The sequence below is a fragment of the Schistocerca americana genome, chromosome 7 (genome assembly GCF_021461395.2).
Source record: "Schistocerca americana isolate TAMUIC-IGC-003095 chromosome 7, iqSchAmer2.1, whole genome shotgun sequence".
In the NCBI taxonomy this organism is placed as follows: domain Eukaryota; kingdom Metazoa; phylum Arthropoda; class Insecta; order Orthoptera; family Acrididae; genus Schistocerca; species Schistocerca americana.
In genome coordinates, this window is record NC_060125.1 from 84,273,635 (window position 1) to 84,293,719 (window position 20,085).

Genomic DNA, 20,085 nt, shown 5'->3' on the forward strand with positions numbered 1-20,085 from the left:
CAGTTGATCCTGCTATTGCGTGGTTGGATTTACATCAATAGTAGGCTTATGGTCATAATTTTTTGGCTGATCAGTGTACAATAATGGCAATAACACACAGTCCCAAGGAAAGTAATAGAGTTTTTATCTTTTTCTTTGTAATGTTCAAAACCAGTGTTTTAAATAAGATGTAATTAATTACATGTATTTTTGTTTTTCCGTTAATGCAAGTAAAGCTTTGCAGGGCTCATCAGCTGAGAATGTTTATTTTGATGAATTTGACCCATTAAACAATAAAGATGACAAGGTAAGCCACTCATTACCTGTAGTAATCTTGTATTTATTAGTTTGTTGTACAAATGATTCTTTGTATAATGAATAACATTGAATCTTAGGAGGATAAATGTGAAACATCTGTTAATTGCTCTTCCATGAGATTATTTGCAATCATGGAAGCCTTAAGTTCTCCAGTGTTTTGTATGCTACTTCATCTGCTGAGAACCAAAAAGAATTTGAGCTGAAAATGACCATTTGTTTGTATGTAGAAATATGTAAACATTAAAGGATTCAGCAGTGGTTGTTTGTTTTACAGCATGCTAATGGGCTGCAAAATAATATGTGTACTGAATATTTCATAATAAAGAGGGGAAATAGAGAGTTGCACAGTATACTTAGAAACTACTGCTGTTAGTATCTAGGATGTGAATAACTTCTCACCTAAGAGAAAGCCTCAGAGAAATGCTAAAAAATCTTCTGCACCCTATGTATCACCACCACAAGGACTGCAAAGAGACAAATAGAGACTAGTTAAAACACATGCAGAGATGTTTAATAGCGTCATCCTGAATGCTTTCCATATGCAGCTGGAATGGGAAGAAACAGTAGCATAAGGTGAACGAACTTCACCTTGTTTTATAGAGCATGTATGTAGATATCTGTGCATTAGCTAACTTTTTAAAACTTGTGAAACCGCTGTAGCTTATGAAAATCCATTTTTTGCTAATGATTAAGTAAACATTTGTTCTTTGCATCCAACCCCCCCCCCTCCCCTCCAGTTCCTAACCCAACAGATATTTACAGTCTTCACAGCCTTGTAATGGCTTTATTTGGAAGTATATATTAATAACATCATATTGTGCATCATGTGTCATAAAAATTGCAAACTCTTAGACATGCAGAGATTAAAGAACTGTCCATGTTTTAAAAATGCTCAAACAATTTTAATTAAGCTTTTATTTGGCAGATAGGCAAGTAAAGAGTTACAGGGTATGTAACACATCAATTACAAGTGTAGTGGAAAGAGGCATGAGAAATAGCCAGCCAAAGTCGATGTTGGGTCCTGTGTGAAGAGAAGAAGGTGAAAATGTATTAAAGCTTTGAAAGGTAAGACCCTGGCACAAGAAGCAATCATTTTCTTAAATGTTCTTTTTTGTTTATGAAATTTAGTTCATGCTGCAGATAATGCAGATATGTTGCTGCTCCATTTGAAGTGAAACTGTTCTAAAGATTCAACCTCATGAAGCTGTGAAAGCTGATACTTACAAGTTATTGTGGAAGGCGCTTTCTGTTGTTTTCAAACATTTTTATTTATAATCGTTGATTTAATTCTAATAACTTGGTTCAAAACAAATACAAACTGTGGAATGTGTTTGTTATTTCCCTGTTCTGTGGATCACAGTTCTGAGCCCTCACTGTGATACAGAATGAGACAGTTTTGTAATTACAGTACACCTTCTCAGTGAAAAATATGGTAACATTTACATGGTTGTGTTACTCTCTCTCTCTTTCATGCAGACACACACACACACACACACACACACACACACACACACACACACACACACCATATTATTGTTATTATTAATGCTACTACTACTGCTAGTACTACACACTTAGAAATTAAAATACATGTCTGAAGTTTGTAGAACTGCCAATTGTACATGACTTCAGGTTGTGTTTGAAGTTAGTTTTATTATACCCCATGTGTATCGAATTAATAGCTCTATTGTGATGTGGTTGTCGCTAAACAACATATCAATAAGTGACACTAATAATGACACAGTATTTTGTTTACATTACTGCCAGCCACAGCAATACCCACATTTGATGTCAATTTTTGTCCATTCCGTGTATGAGAGGATCATTTTAGGTCCTAGGCCTTATTATTATTAGTTATTATGCTGCACCTGGCAATCGTTGCATCCAGTAAGTCAAATGGTAACATTTTTTATTAAACAAAATGTAACCTTCTGTCTCTCCAACCAAAAATGATTAACAATTTTCTTGTATTAGAGAGGCTCATTTATGATAACACTTTGAGAAAACAAAAAGTAACTGTATCATTTATGTGGCTCTGTTTAGAGTCAATGGAAAAACCAAAGAGATGATGTCAGCCTTTGGGTCTGAAAACGCAGAAACACTTGTTCGCTTACAGAGTGAACTTTTATATCCTGTCCATTCTTAATGTAGTGTGCAACAGACGTTTCTATTCGAAAAAGATCATTTATAATTCTATAGTTAGGAAGGACATTTTATTGTGGTTCAAGGAACATTGCCCCAGCCTTGTCATGTCTTTAACATCATTACATTTCTTGGGTTAGTGTCAGGACTGTTCTACATTATATTTTTCAGGATAAAACCACAAATACTACCACTAAACTTACGTGATTGCTCTATAGATGTTGGTGCATTGCTTTCGATGCTGAACCGCATACGAAAGAGCTCTTAAATTGTAAGGAGTTTTCTGCTTCGTACTTCTCCTCCAGTACTGTAGAAACATCAGAGAAGCTGTAATTGATTCAAAGGAGACAAGATGTCGCAGAAAACTCATTTCTGGTGTGTGTGTGTGTGTGTGTGTGTGTGTGTGTGTGTGTGTGTGTGTGTGTGTGTGAGCATGTGTGCTTGCAAAATTGCGAGCTTTCTTCACTGATGTAAATTGTGAATAATAGACTAAGTTTCAGATACAAAAATTTCAACAGATTTGTAGGAACCTTTGATAATGAAAGGTTACATACTTTTCAGGATCTGAAGCATGGTTATCCAGGTAATAAATATTTTTAATCAGTTTTCCAGAAATCATAGTGATCAGTGAAGCACACGTGACGAAATTATGTAAGATGTCTTCACAATTAAATCTTGCATATGATTTTACAGTGTGAGGATGAAGTTGAACATTTACACAGTATCTGCTACCCAGAAAATAGCTTTTGCAGTTGTCCTCCTCGAATGTTATGATGGATTGTATTTTGTGTTCCTCCAGCATTTAATGTCATTATTTAGTATATCAGATTGTAATAAATTTTCTGCAATTGTTGATGGTATTTGGTGTTAGTATGGAGCCCAATTTAGGTGCAATATGTCTAGCTCAAACTGCAATCCCTCACTGTTGTTGTAGCTGTAGCAACTACATAACAATAGTGCTTGTCACAGAGTAGTTTCTTTGTGACAAAGCTTCTGCACCATTTCCTCTGGTTGAATAAGAAATGGGGTAATTTCGAACAGCCAGCCTCTGTGGACTTGGGATAGTGACAGTACCCACAATCCGATATAGAGATGACAAATCCATTTCATTTTAGATAATTTTTTCATGTGTTGAATGTACTTATGATGTATTTTTACTTTGATAAAAAGTGACTATGACTGCATAAAATAGTGAACAGTTTGGAAACATAACCTTATTAACCACTGAGACAAAGACATCAAATTTTCTTTTTTAAATAAACTACCTTTTTTGATTAAAGAATAGCAGTTTTAGATTGGTTCTGGTGCTCTTTATGCATTCTCCATAAGTCAGTATCATGTCAGTTAGCCCTTTTTCTCAGCTTATCACATAGCTTCATGGAGTCAGCACATTAATTTGAATCGGTGATATTTGTGGTAATGGGTGGGCAGATGCCCTTCTTGCTGCCACCTGTTCTCCCTCCTCCCCGCTTCCATAGGACAGAATTCATGTACCCCATCCCTCTGTGTCTAGCATTAACAGGGTGTATACGCGGACAAGGAAAAAAAATTCCCAGATTTTTCCCGGTTAAAAATACACTTTCACCCGGGTGAAAACACACTTTCTCCGTGTTAAGTGACAGTATATTTTCCCTATAAACTGCAAAACTTATCAATTTTTTGAATGGTCATGGTTTTATACACGGGCGGAGAATTTACCGGCACTATAGAAAACGATCTGGGAAAAAGACACGTTTTGGAAATATCTTTGATGTGCAGCAACATGTACGCTGCGTATTTTCGTATTACGAAAGTATACATCGGAATTCCACCAAACACCGCATGTTACTTTCTGAATCATTGAAATAGAGATTGCGATGCGCTTTTGTAAGCCAGTCATAGCTCATGTCACGTGATCTCGCCAGCCGATGACAGCGGATATTCAGAGCATAGGACACGGGATGTAGTCAGCCAACAGCAACATCACTGTTAAGTAGCACGAACACACAAACAAGGAAAGTTAATAGTTTAAATTAATATACACAGTGTTGCTACAAGAAAAGCAAAGCTTTCACAAATAATATTGGTCTCAAGCTGCAAGAGAAGCTAAGCTTTCGCATATAATGTTGATCTCTTTTGCGCGTGTTACACTTTAAGATATATCACACAAATGTGCCAGTAAAATTTTTAATAATGACATAAATGTCTGCTCTTCATGGTTCGAAACTCTTCTAAATGGCTCATCATCAAAGAGTCGATTTTTAAATGAGAGTCAAACGCTCTGTGATTCATGGCACATTCTTGCACATAGTTCAACTTACGTAAAGGGATATTTACTTAGAAAGTAACGCTTTTCAAACCACTATTCGCAATACTTTCCCGCGACCTGATAGAAATAGGTTCGTTTCAGCAGTTGCCAGACAGCGCAGATACCAAGCGTCACTGCGCTTGCGCAGCTATCATGACGCAGGAAGCCCGTATGTACGTACGTGTAAAACATTGAAAGATCATATATTATGTCATAAAAGAAACAAGACATCAGAGGATGCTCCAAGAGCATCGGAATTTCGTGAACCATGTTAAAATGTGCACATTTAAAGTTCATACCTAAAGTGCACATTCGTATGTCCAGATCCCCAATTAAGTAGACCTCGACCTGAGATTAAGCCTTTCAATGTGGTTTTCTGGATGTAAATTTTTTTGCAGCACCACTACTGTATTATTTGATGTTTGGTTCTTTATTATGGCATAATACTGTGGGAGTCGCCAGCAGTACATCCGTAGACGCACAGTGAAGGCTAGCATTATTCTGTGGTGGCGCGCACAAGGGACAGATTGTTTATTCTTTGATTATATACAATAGTTCTGTTGTTATTGATTCAATGTTAATATGAGCTTTTCGTTGCAGTAAAAAAATGAAATATTATAGCCGAAATACTTCGTGAGTCTTTCTGAAGATTGTAATAAGTAGTACGTGGCTAAAGTGGTGACCCCGTATAAAGAATTTCGTTGTAGACGAACAAAGGCAGCCAGGGTTCAATTTCGTCTACCAGGAGATCGGCTACTGCGCGCGGCACACAGAGTGTTACGGATCGGAGCGACGTTTTGCTAAGAACATTGAGGAATTACGACGCGACATTGAAGAACAAGAACTTTTCTGCGCCATCAAGTAACGGCCTTTTGGCAAAGAACAGTAGCAAGATGAAATTACGCCCACCGCAGTTCAGGGTCAATTCTAGTGTCCGATACCACCCGTCAGCTTTGACCAATGACGTAATGTGTGATGTTATTTTGTTTGTGCCGCAGATTGCTGTCGATGAACGTTAAATGATTTCTCTGGATTTCCCCGTTGCGCTTGTATATTAAAAATTCGATGTAGGTTGTTTTGTTTTCATCTCGTAATTTGTTTTCGGCAGCTTTTGTTAATGAAAGTAGTCGTGATTTATAAGGTCTTGATTTCTCACGCTGTTCGTTATGGATGAGTCAGTTGTTTTTACTGTGAAAATTCTGCTTCAGAAAATGAGTGACCGTAAATCAGCAATAAAATTTTTGCAATCATTGGGCGTCATTGCGGGGAAAGAGAAGGATTTCAATGTTGCAAGGTCATTTAGATGAATATTGTTGGAGGAAGAATATTCCTAAAGGTGACTGTTTACTTCTTGCATTTATGAAAGTAGTCAGCAAAATATACAGGCCTCGTTTTGTTAGTTATGTGTTGGTGGGTCTGATACTTTTTTCTTGTTTTTATGTTACTGTATTGTGCGAGTGCTACTTTTTTGGTTTCTCTGGAGGTAAGTTTTTCTGTCGTTTTAATATTTTTTGGTTAAAATGGTATTCCGAGGGGTTTTGCTGTGTCTTTGCCGTAGAGTTTATGTGATTGACTCGTAGTTTCATTCTTTTTATTGTTTTAAAATTTTGCGTCTCTTTGAGGGCGCGAAGAACTGATTTGAGTGGTACCGCATTCGTGCCTGGCCTTTTGTTTCTTATTATTTTTCATCAGTTATTCTCGATTTTGCTTCTTTCGTTACAGTTTGACCTTCTAACATTATCATTTCTTGTTATGTTCTTATTTCGTTCGTGTCAGCCTCGATCTTTGACTCCTTTGGAAGTTCGTATGCGGTAAGTTTCTTTTTATGTAGCCACTACTATGTTTTCCTTTTTGATGTTTCTGCTACACTTGTCTTATTTTTACTGTCACACCTCACGTATCGATTTTACTGAGTGTTATTTTGAGCTACTGCAGCTGGTGTGACTTTCGTGTAGTATAGTTATCGGTTGCAAGGTTTGGTGTTTTTTGCATTTTATTTCTTTTCGTGTGCAGTAATGTGTGTAAAGGTTTTCGTTTTTTGAAAGTCTAGTCGTATTCTGTAGTTCACTAACAAGATCATTTTTACGCACGTTTCTGATTTGTTATAAGATTTTGCGGAACAAACAGTAATAATATTGGAATCGGTAACTAGAAATGACCTCCTACGTAGGTTGCTTCTAGTTACCAATTCCAACTATTCGACGATTCATTATTTAGATCGGTTTTGCAGTACGCGTGGAAAATATAATAGAACGGGTTCTGATAACGGTATACTGCGCCTTCCACATGGCTGGCAACAGGTTCTATACAACGCTGTTCTGTTATATTACATAATATATGCACTCGTAATTGCTCTCGTGTTCTTATTTATTTCAGTCATCTTCAACTCGTTTAAATGAAATTAGAGCGTAAATAATAGTCGCATTAAATGTATTATTTTATGGCATACTACATTCATTTGTTTACGAGTATAATCCGTTCCATTCATAGATTGTCCATTGCAGCATCTTTGCCTTACGTATGACGTCATTGGTCAAAGCCGACGGGTGGTATCGGACACTAGAAATTACGCCCACCGCAGTTCATACCTGATAAACCTGAACTGTGGCTTACAATGCTTGATCTGACTTTCCAGCATCATGGCATTGTAAATGAAGAGACTGAATTTATGATCGCCGTTAGTGCGCTTGACAATAAAACAGCAACGATCAGCGCAGATATAATACTTCAGCCTCCCGCCACGCAAAAGTATACGCGTTTTAAGCAGTTACTCATTGAGCGGCTACGTCGGCCGGTGGAACAACGTATCCAGCAAGTATTGCACGGTGAAAAGAGAGGAGATAAGTCACCTTCGGAATTTTGGCGGCATCTGCGTAGTTTAGTCAACGACACCGAGTTGCCAGATACGGCTCTGCAACATGTATGGTGTGTGCAGTTGCCAGAGGCAGTTAGAACGGCTGTGGCGCTCTCAGACGCACAAGATATCTCGTCGTCGATCTCATTAGCCGACAAGGTCTGCACCTCGTTAGACGCAGCGCATACGTCGACGGTGATGTTCGGACACAACAATACAGACTCACAGGAGATGGCGGCGATACAACGACGCCAACAGCCGGACGCTTCTCAACAACTGGATGACCTACGAAAACAAGTTGACGGATTGAAGCAGCAGATGTCGACGTTGCTCGGAGGCAAGACAGGTACATACAGGAAGAGCAAGGAAGATGACATTGTGTCTAAGCAGCGTATCTGCTGGCACCATCGACGATTCGGAAGTGAGGCGACGTGCTGCACGTCACCCTGAAATCACCCAAATGGCGACAGCGGCCGGCGTTAGGCGCCGCCGGTCGCGGGTTCGAGCACCAGCGCCTACTGTTACGAGGTGAGATCGACGAGGGGCAGCTACGGGTGAGTAACCTTTCTTCTTTATCTTCACTGTCCCATCGGCTGTTTGTTACAGACGTTAAGTCCGGCCGTGCTTATCTAGTCGACTCAGGTTCGGACGATAGTGCATTGCCTGTTAGAAATTGTGATGTGAAGCTCCCTCCATCTCTGTCGAAACTCAGCAAACCAGACGTCGATAGCGACTTATGGAAAACGTCAGATGTAGACCTCGGGTTCCATGAACGTTTACCATGGACATTCGTAATTGCCGATGCGTCAGACGCAATATTGGGTGCAGATTTCTTGTTTCATTACGCACTTGAGGTATCTATTAGCTCAGTGAGCATTCGACGGGGGACACAGTGCATTAGAGGCATCCTAGGACGAAGCCCTATGTCCACGTCTGATTGCAGACAAGCAGCAAATTGCGAATCCATGTCTGGTGGGCAGACAATAAAGCACAATACGGTACATCACATCAGGACTACACCCGGTCAACCAGTGTCTTAACGCCCACGCCGGTTAGCTCCTGATCGTTTTGCTGCAGCGGAGTTCGAAGAATTATTACTCTCGGGAATCGTCCGTAGATCCGACAGTCCGTAGTCATCGCCACTTCGCCTCGTAAAGAAGAAAGATGGGACTTGGAGACCATCCGGAGATTACGGGGCACTAAATACTCGTACCATCCCCGATCGTTATCAGATACCACATACCACGGATTTTACGCACGCACTTGCAGGCGCGACCATTTTTAGTGTCATTGACCAGATACCGGTCGCACCAGCTGATATACCGAAGACGGCTATCACGACACCATTCGGTTTATTCGAATACCTCCGTATGCCGTTCGGGTTAAGAAATGCGGCACAAACTTGGCAGCGTTTCATTGACGAAATCCTCAAAGGTTTACCATATTGATTCGCGTACCTCGACGACATCTTGGTTTTTTCGTTGACTAAGGAATTGCACGAACTACATCTAAGGACTGTTTACCAACGTATTGAGGCATATGGCATTTCGATCAATAAATCAAAGTGTTGACTTCGAAGATGTCAGGTGCCATTCTTGGGCTACTCAGTGACAGCAGCCGGTATCAGCACACTGCAAGACAAACTCGACCTTATCGAAGAGATGACTCACCCCATCGACTATCGCCAACTACGCCGGTTTCTTGGAGCAGTGAACTTCTACAGACAACATCTGCCTAATGCGGCGGCCATTCAAGCACCTTTTACGTCAGCACTAGTCGGCAAGGATGCAGCAGGCAAACGACCTTTACAGTGGACATCAGAGATGCAGACGGCATTCGACAAGATCAAAACCTGTCTACGTCAGGCAATAATGTTGGCACATCCTATTCCTCAAGCTCGACTGGCAATTGTTGTGGATGCGAGCCAGCAGGCAATAGGTGCAGCTCTACACCAGAAGGTGGGAAACAATTGGCAGCCCCTAGGTTTCTTCTCCCGCAAGCTTACATCATCACAAGTAAAATGGAGTGCCTATGATAGGGAGCTACTGGCAATTTATGAAGTCTGTTGTGACTTGGCGAGACAGCCAAGCCACTACGAGGTGAAGCCGAAAGGCAGGCGTTAAAGCTCACGCAGGATGGCGTGAGGTCTGGAAAATGACAAGTTCTTTATAGTAGCAAAAATAGTACGTAGCTTCTGGAATACTTAACTTTAATCCATAATTGGTGAACATCGGTCTGACGGTACATGCATCACAAGATAAATAGCAAATGATAATGACGCCTTGCTAGGTCGTAGAAAATGACGTAGCTGAAGGCTATGCTAACTATCGTCTCGGCAAATGAGAGCGTAATTTGTCAGTGAACCATCGCTAGCAAAGTCGGCTGTACAACTGGGGCGAGTGCTAGGAAGTCTCTCTAGACCTGCCGTGTGGCGGCGCTCGGTCTGCAATCACTGATAGTGGCGACACGCGGGTCCGATGTATACTACCGGACCGCGGCCGATTTAAAGGCTACCACCTAGCAAGTGTGGTGTCTGGCGGTGACACCACAAAGCCATCAGACATTTCCGACCGCAAGTAGAAGGCAAACCATTCACTGTTTTGACAGACCACAAGCCAATTACCTTCGCCTTCAGTAAGAACAAGGATGGTTGCTCACCACAATTTAGACAACTCGAGTTTATCGCCCAGTTTACGACAGACCTGCAGCACATAAAAGGAGCTGAGAACGTCGTGGCGGATTTCCTGTTTAGGTTGGAAACAATCTCTCAGACTATTGGCTACAAGGAAATTGCTGCAGCACAGGAAACAGACCAGCAACTTGCTAAATTGTCTCGTGATAGTACGTCCGGGTTACGCTTGCAACAAATACAACCTACGGGCGAACACTTCCGAGTTTGGTGTGACGTGTCGCAAGGAAAACCGAGACCGTTCGTACCTGAGAGATTGCGAAGACAATTATTTGATAGCACACATGGACTGGCTCATCCGGGAATAAACGCCAGCGTCAAACTAATGACAGACAGATTCGTGTGGCCCAGTATAAATAGAGTGCCGTAATTGGTGAAAAACATGCCTGGACTGTCAGAGGGCCAAGGTGGGACGACACGTGAACAAAGCGGTAGGAAACTTCCCACTTACCACACAACGTTTCACACATGTGCACCTGGACATCGTGGGACCGCTTTTGCCGTCGGAAGGATACCGTTATTTCCTCACTGCGGTGAACCGCTTCAGCAGATGGGCAGAGGCGATTCCGTTATCGGATATTTCAGCAGAAACGGTGGCACGCGTATTTTTTTCATCTTGGATCGCACGTTTCAGCTGCCCTTTACATGTCACCACAGACCAGGGGCGTCAGTTCGAATCGACGTTGTTCTCAGAATTGGCCAACCTCTGGGGGTTCCAACATCATCGCACCACAGCGTACCACCCAGCAAGCAATGGGATGGGTGGAACGCTGGCACAGAACTTTAAAAGCTGCATTAATGTGCCATGCACAATATTGGTCGTCAGGGTTACCACTAGTTTTGTTGGGCCTAGGCACAGCATTGAAAACGGATTTAGGGGCATCCACTGCAGAATTAGTTTATGGTGAACCCTTACCACTGCTTGCAGAATTCTTCACCGATAAAGAAGGGGCACGACAGACCGGATTGCCGTTTACATTGCAAATGGTACGCGAGCATATGGCCAGACTTCGCCCATCTCCTGTCTCGAGACATGGAGCGGTAAATACGTTCGTGCACAAAGATCTACGCTCATGTACACATGTGATGCTACGGACGGACGCCGTCAAGTCACCGCTGCAGCCTCCATATTCTGGACCTTACAGAGTGCTCTCACAGGATGAACATACCATGCAGATAGATCTAAATGGAAAGAGTCAAGTGGTATCATCGTAACGGCTCAAACCTGCGCATATGTTAGCGACTGAAGAGGACACAGAGGTCAGGCACCAAGCGCCACCTTCCACACCACTGGACCAGGACGACACCACCTCACCACCACAAGAGGAAGCGGTACCGTCACTACCAGCAACAGAAGCTGAAGAAGTTCAACCAATGCCTTCAGTACACACAAGAGCTGGGCGTCGGGTGAAATATAAATACCCCTACATTCCCGGAGCTCCACTCTATCGGAGGGGGGCTGTGTGGGAGTCGCCAGCAGAATATCCGTAGACGCACAGTGAAGGATAGCATTATTCTGTGGCGGCGCGCACAAGGGACAGATTATATATATAAGTTCTGTTGTTATTGATTCAATGTTAATATGAGCTTTTCGTTGCAATAAAAAAATAAAATATTATAGCCTAACTACTTCGTGAGTCTTTCTGAAGATTGTAATAAGTAGTACGTGGCTAAAATGCCGTACGTGCTAGAAAATGAAAACGTTCACTTGAAATGCAGCGAACAGTTGAAACTAGCCAGTACTAGCGTGGCCGAGCGATTCTAGGCACTTCAGTCTGGAACCGCGCTACCACTACGGTCGCAGGTTCGAATCATGCCTCGGGCAAAGACAATGAAGAAGGAGACATATAAGCAGATTTACCAAAGTCTTTATTTGCAAGTTCTGCCATATGGTAGGTACGATAGGCAATAATGTCTCTATCAACAAAACTTTCAAGTCCAGGTACGTTAGGAACTCCTGTACCTCCACGTACAATGGCTACAGTGAGCCAACCCTTACCATGTGAGCATGTACCGTTAATATCAATACTAAAATTAACTCTACAACCACAGAAAACACAAGATCCGTCGACAAGTGCAGTAGCAGCAACACACTTAACTGGTATGCGATTCTTGTTGTCTCCAGCTGTTGTGGCGAACTCGATGTTCTCGATGGTTTTATACACTGTCTGTTTAGAACGGCGACGAATTCTCCTGTAAGGCATCGTGGCGGCGTTCAATGCAGATGCCTGTGCAGCAGCAGCACGTACAATGGCTGCAGTGAGCCAACCATTACCGTGTGAGAATGTTCTAAACAGACAGTCTATAAAACCATCGAGAACATCGAATTCGCCACAACAGCTGGGGACAAGAAGAACCGCATACCAGTTAAGAATGTTGCTGCTACTGCTCTTGTCGACGGACCATGTGTTTTCTGTGGTAATGGTTGGCTCACTGTTGGCTCACGTACGTGGACTTGAAAGTTCTAGGGGACTAATGACCTCAGATGATAGTCCCATAGTGCTCAGAGCCATTTGAACCATTTAGCCAGTACTGTGGAATTAAACATTTCGTTTCAACTACATTGACTGCCTCTGCGGAAAAGGTTAACAAAAGTCAAATTTCCTCAGCAAACAGACAAAAAAAAAAAACTTCATTGTTTCGCAAGGCGATTAATGCTTGACTGTCAGGAAAGTGGAAATAAAATAAAATCTGAAACTAATGACGTACTTTAGCCTTCCGTAATTATGTGAATGTATTTTAATTTACTTGATAGCTCCCGGCCACATATATCCGATTTGTTTTTATTTGACGTGAGAGTAAACGAAGGGGAAACAGCAAAGTCAGTCATTAAATGTAAAGCCGGGTCACGAGGAGGCTACCCACTATAACTCAGACTGCTCTGCGCATCAGCCCTCGGATCTACGATATTTGCGAACCGAGACAATACTAAAAAAAATCGAACTTTCAAAAATATGTCCATCTTGTAGCGCACATCTTTCTGAAAAGTCTGAAACACAAAACATACGTGTTCGAGTAAATGTAAGACATATTATTTAGTCTTACGTATGCTAGAGTGCAGTGCCATGCCTCTTCATAAAGCATTCTGCTACCGCACGTCACTATTTCGGTCTGTGGAACTGAAACTTGTGTGGTGTCATCGCCAGGCACCACACTTGCTAGGTGGTAGCCTTTAAATCGCCCGCGGTCCGTTAGTATAGGTCGGACCCGCGTGTCGCCACTATCAGTGATTGCAGACCGAGCGCCGCCACACGGCAGGTCTAGTCTAGAGCAGGACCGGCCAGAAATTCTGCACGCGTGCAGTGCTCTTGCACGTGTGCAACTTCCGGGTCACAGCGTGCACGCCGCAGCCGTCAGCGTTCATGTAGTGCATGTTTCTACGCACAGATATCGCTTTATCCACTTGCTGGGATACTCTGTATCGGCGCATTCTAGTGCTCTTTCCACAGCTTGCAAGCCAACCATGGGAAGGTATTAAGCGTATTAAGCATTTAAAATACTGTCACAGTCTACTCATTGAGACGTCTACTTTCATGTTAACAGTTTAACCCAGTAAGACAAGTAATACAGTTAACAACCGTGGGTTTTTATTAAGACAGCTTGACTGACGGCACGTAAATACGCGTAATGTTTTTGATTTAGTATTTAAGAAAGAGAGCACTTAGCGATTTCCAACGAACCTTATTCATGATTTCAAATAACATTAAACTAATGCAAGGTTTCCTATAACTAATTCTCGCTGCCCTCAGTTACACCCACATAATTTCTGTCTCACTGACCTCTGAACAGAATGATAACCGCATATCTCTCGATGATCACCTGTTATTTCAATACCATTATTGCTACATCTTTCATCAGCTCCGTCTGAAATCTGCATAATAACCGACAATTAGACGAATGTTACGTTTTATCGACTTCAGCTGAGCGTAGCCCTTCACACATTAAAAAAACCCTAAATGTAAGTATACATTGGAACGATCGGTTTAATGACCAACTTTCCTGATAATAATGTAACATGGAGCAGAATGAGGCAATAATGCACAGTTAGTAAACAATTTTTAATTATGAAAGGAATAAATCCAAACACGTTTATCACTGGTCATGAGAAATGATACTCGAGTTGATGTGTCACATCCATTTTCTTAAGGACATTTAATTTTGCTTGCCGTTCTCCTCTCTTGAATGCACTACACTCGTCTTTTTGATATGTATTGTAGTGTCTTTCAATTGAAAACTTACGCTGGCCACCTATTATTCGGCGGCATAGCAAACACTGTGAGTTTTCACCAACGGCTACAAAAAAGAATTGCAGTTCCCAGTGTAAGTAGGCTGTTTAGGTTTTTTTTATTGGTAACGCCACCTCTGTATGAAAATCACTGGCTGTGCTGTGTGCAGTCTGTGGCTGCTTTGCATTGTTGTAATACTCGCCATTGTAGTGTTAGGCAGCTGGCTGTGAACAGCGCGTAGCGTTGCACAGTTGGAGGTGAGCCGCCAGCAGTGGTGGATGTGGGGAGAGAGATGGCGGAGATTTGTAATTTGTCATGAACTGCTATATTTATATATGATGATATCAAGGTAAATACATTGTTTGTTCTCTACTAATATCTTTCATTTGCTAACTATCCCTATCAGTAGTTAGTGCCTTCCATAGTTTGAATCTTTTATTTAGCTGGCAGTAGTGGCGCTCGCTGTATTGCAGTAGCTTGAGCAGCGAAGATTTTTGTGAGGTAAGTGATTTGTGAAAGGTATAGTTTAATGTTAGTCAGGGCCATTCTTTAGTAGGGAATTTTGAAAGTCAGATTGCGTTGCGCTAAAAACATTGTGTGTCAGTATAAGCACAGTCTTGTATAAATTGTTCAAAGGGGACGTTTCACCAGTCATTTTTAAACGATCTCCCGTCCTTTCCTTTTTCACAGTACCTGCCATTTCTCAGTACTTCTCGGTTAAGGTTACGGTTTCCAGGGGTAAACGAGACTGGGTATGTTGCGCTCTTGCTTGTACCACATAAACAGGGAAGTGGAGCCGCCGCCGTTTTTTTAGGACACATGTCTAATTAACAGATGTCGCTGTCGCACACGTGCGCACATGTGCAGCACTTCCGCACGTCTGCACACTGTGCAGCGTTTGGCCGGCCCTGGTCTAGAGAGACTTCCTAGCACTCGCCCCAGTTGTACAGCCGACTTTGCTAGCGATGGTTCACTGACAAATTACGCTCTGATTTGCAGAGACGACAGTTTAGCATAGCCTTCAGCTACGTCATTTGCTACGACCTAGCAAGGCGCCATATTAAGTTACTATAATTACTTCAAGAATGTATTCTGAACAGATAATATTGTGAATCATGTACCGTCAAGAGCGACGTTCATCATTAATGGATTAAAGTTAAGTATCAAACTAATTTCGTCCGCTCTCTGAATTCTCATTCCTTGTCATGTTCCAGACCTCACGTCAGTAGAGTCCTTCCGTCCTCACGCCAGCCTGCGTGAGCTAAAACGCGTGCATTTCAGCCTCCTCTCGTAACTCGGTGTTGGCTCTTCTGCTAACACAAAAACTTGTATATTTTGTAATGGATGCCATCAAACTATATTCAGGACAGTGGAAATTGAAATGTCCTGTGGTGCCTCTCCTGCTCCCAGTCCCCCGGTTTGACAGCCTGTCCTTATAAAAAAAAATCTCGCAATTAATAGTGGATGGGATGATTTGTAATCGGTAGAACAAGAACGCTTCAGAAAATTTGAACTCTTTATTGCCTATTAGCTAATAACTTGCTGTTTTGTGTGACATAAAATTAAATATAGGATACATAAAACAATTAAAGACAACAGATAAGCAAGAAATTACACATTTCTTCAATCCTCAGCTCCTAGCATTTTTTCCCTCTAATCTTGCTACAGCTTCTGCGAAAGAATCTATTACCTCATCAAAGTTCGTCAAACGTTTTGCTACATGAAAAATCTATCTAATACTGAAAAAGCTGTTAACACAAATAATACCCAAGACTGGTGAGGTTTCTCGATCTGATTACGTCTGTTTTGTCACTGTCTGCTAGATAAAACAAAATAGGCCGTTCTAATATGGCAGCAGTTTTGTAACACACACCAAATAAACGACTGTTTTGGCACAAATGGCCATTTTTATAACACGACAGAATATAATTCACGAAGTACCAATATCAAATGCCTATTAGGCGTATTACAAGCAAAAAGCTTCATGTTAGGAAATAGTTTCACATTTCATTCATTCGCATCAGTTTCTTAAGCATGAGATCGAAAAGTAGCATTACGAAATTTTTATATAAATTTAGAATCATTCTTCGATAATTTGTGTGATGTTCCCGTTTCTTCTCCTTACTCGTTCTAACAAAGAATCTTATCATCAATTCTGTAGCTATTCCTGCCATTGTCAAAATTTGTTCACCGATTAACTTCACTAACCCTGCCAGAATCGCAGGTTTTGTTATCCCGCGAGTATTTTCCGGTTAGGCGTTATTACGTGTTCGTACAACACGTCTTCCACGTTACTTCCAGAGTAGAACTTAAGCGGCTGCTAGTCGGGGACTGTACTACTGGTCCTCACTAGTGTAGCGATCTAGCCAAAAAATTTCGGTCAAAATTTCATTTTCTTGGATACACCGAGAAGATAATTCGTAATCTTTCTCACCTGTTCCTGTCAGTCGTTTATTTCCATTCTGGTAGTCTTAGTCTATGGATTTCGCTAGTAATTATGACAACACTGATCATTCGCAAACGCAATCAACCACATGATCAGACAGCGATTGGCATTCATCCGTTCGGCTTTACTCCGCTCAGCTCGTATAGCCCCGTCCTCTTTTGTCTGCGGAAAGTTTATTTCTAGATGCGACGAGACTTCCCCTGACAGAGACATCACGTACACTATGCATAATTCAAAAATCAACTTATGAATCATTCAGAAATCAACTTAAAATGTGTTCAAAACTGTCCAAAAACCAACATGGAAGCGTTTCAAAATCATATGAATAATCGATGGACAGACGTGCGCTGGATGCTAGGCGCTTTGTGAAACTCTAGCTGCTTGCTGCGACTGCTTGCACAGCCAACAGCCACCACATTCCTGTAGTCAGAAGCGGAAAAATCTACTAATCAAACGCGACTCAACTGCGCATGCGCATGAGCCCGCTCGTAACTGCTAAAACGAATCTAATGTAAACAGTTGTGTGACTTCACGCTCACCGGAGGCAATTTGTTGTTATGAAGCATTGCATAGTCTTCCTAAAGCCTTTGACACATTTTGCAGTTGGCAGACGCTTGCATGAGCACTGTGTGTCGTTGTTGTATATTTCCTTTGCAATTTTAGTTATTTTCGTTTTTTCCTCTCGTTTATGTTTTACTGTTGAAGTATTATTCTGCGTCCGCAGCTCGTGGTCGTGCGGTAGCGATCTCGCTTCCCACGTCCGGGTTCCCGGGTTCGATTCCCGGCGGGGTCAGGGATTTTCTCTGCCTCGTGATGACTGGGTGTTGTGTGATGTCCTTAGGTTAGTTACGTTTAAGTAGTTCTGAGTTCTACGGGACTCATGACCATAGATGTTAAGTCCCATAGTGTTCAGAGCCATTTGAGCCTATATTATTCTTCAGTAGCGGGGTACAGTAATATCCTTTGTTAAGTATCCGTTCCCACCAGTCAAAATTACAAAAATTTAACTGAAAACTAAAACACTGAAAAATTCCCGGAATTCTAAAAAAATTCCGGGTTTTTCCCGGTTTTCTCCCGGATGAAAAAATTCCCGGTTTTTTTTCCGGATCACCCAGGTCCTATACACCCTGATTAACCCATGTGAAAGTATGAGAACATTTTCTGTGTTTCCTATAACACACACACACACACACACACACACACACACACACACACACACACACACACACCACACATCACACAACACACACACCACACACACACACACAACTACATAGACACCAAAACCACACTCCCATAGACATTTTAGAACTGATTATCGAGTGTTTGAGGTCTGTGTGGTTGTTGTGAAGAAGCGTGTTCTTTTGTTAGAGCTTGAATGCTAGTGTAAGTGCTGTTTCCAATTTTGTCTGTGCACACCATCCATCAGTCTGCTATAGGTGAATGGTTGCCTTTCCCATATTTTAACTATTGCTCCATGCAGGAATTTTCATTATTGTTATAGTGTGGGAAATGTTAGGACTACTAATAGCGACTAATGACCACAGTACATTGTCATTAGTCACTTGTATCATGTTAAGTCTCAAGTCTCTTAATCTGTCCCAAAACAGTCAAAAGGGAATAAAACTGTTGGACTTAAACTTTCTTTCCATAATTTATTTAGTGAAATTCATTCTGAAGAAACACCAGCAGATCTTTTTTCAGTTTTTTCTTCAAATTCTCAGTGGTCGCGCCATTTTAAACTAATGAAATATTTTATTTATTTGAGATTTCATTAATTGTGCCATTGCTTAAATTTTTGTGTATTTAAAATTTTACTGATCTTATAAATTGTTACATCCTCTGCTGTATTTAATTTCTCTAAGCTTCGCCCTTTTTTTAACTGCTGCAAGTTTTACTGTATGGCCTCCTCCCACAACTTGACACTGTACAGTATGACTTTTCCCTCCAAGAATCCACAACTTTCATTGTCCTACAGCAAGCAACTGTGGACAAATATGTACTCACTTAACCTATAGCTCAGCACTATTTGGTATATGACTTGTTTTTTAAATGCTTTATTGTAATTTGTATTGAACTGATCCTTCAGTAACATACTATTTAGCTCTAGCCACTCTGTGATATCTTATCACATACTATGTGCACCATGTGCCTAACAGAGACAACTTTGTGAGCAAACACCAACCTCCCCTCCCCCAGTTCTTGTCACATACTGTCTGCTCTCCTGCTGAGACAAGTCAGTATATTCATTCCTGAAGTGATTCTCATACAAGATGGGAATCATTTTCTCAGTGTTCGTGTAAAATAGTGCTGCCAAAAAAACTGTCAGTTGAAGAAAATTTGGTGTTTTAGGTAACCTCTGACCAACATTATGTGCAAGTGTAGTTATGAATGGTGATAAGTTATAAATGTAGATTCTGAGAATTTATTTGAGAAAAGAGATGTATACTATATCACATATGCAACAATTTCAGCAAACTAGAAAAACAAACTTACTTGAGATGATGATGATAATGATAATGATGATCATAACGCCTTTTTGCACCCAGCGTGGTGCAAACTGCTTCAGTAACTTTCAAGCCAGTTGTGTTGCTTTCTTTATTTAATAAGCTTCTCATTTGACTTCACAAGGCTGAGTAGCCTCTGTGCTACACCTTTCGACCTCAGAAAAATCATATGTGGTTATAGGTAACTGAATCCTGGATCCCTGCACTAGTGGACAGTAACACTAACTGCCAAACCATTAAGGCAGTTTTATGGACTGTTGAAAGGAGCACTTATGCAACAATGATAATCATTCAAAGGCTGATGACTATTGAAGAAAGAGAGAGTGAAAGTTTCAAGCAAAGATGGAGAGGAATGTGAGAGTATTCTGAATTAAATGAAACTATTTGGAAAGCTCTTTGATAGGATCCTATTAGAAGAAATTATACCAAAGAAATAATTGAAAACAAGAACAGTATGGAGACCCAAAAACACAAATGTATGTTGGGTATACTCAACTTTTCATCATGTTAAGGTGGTAGATGTCACAGTAACTAACAATAAAGAAAAAAATTTTCAAACATTCAAGATTTCATTACATGTTTGTGGAGTCCAACATATAATCAGTCACACTGATAGTCCAGTGAAAGTAACGATAAC

General features: G+C 41.2%; 1 protein-coding gene across 1 annotated transcript in view; it reads right to left on the reverse strand.

Moving 5' to 3' along the window:
• Window positions 1–707: 707 nt before the first annotated feature.
• The window catches only part of LOC124622599, a 109,925-nt gene continuing 90,547 nt past the window's right edge, over window positions 708–20,085 (reverse strand). The window contains exon 5 of the mRNA XM_047148353.1: window positions 708–761. Coding sequence (XP_047004309.1) covers window positions 721–761 — 41 coding nt within the window. The 3' untranslated portion in view covers window positions 708–720. The remainder of the gene's footprint in view (window positions 762–20,085) is intronic.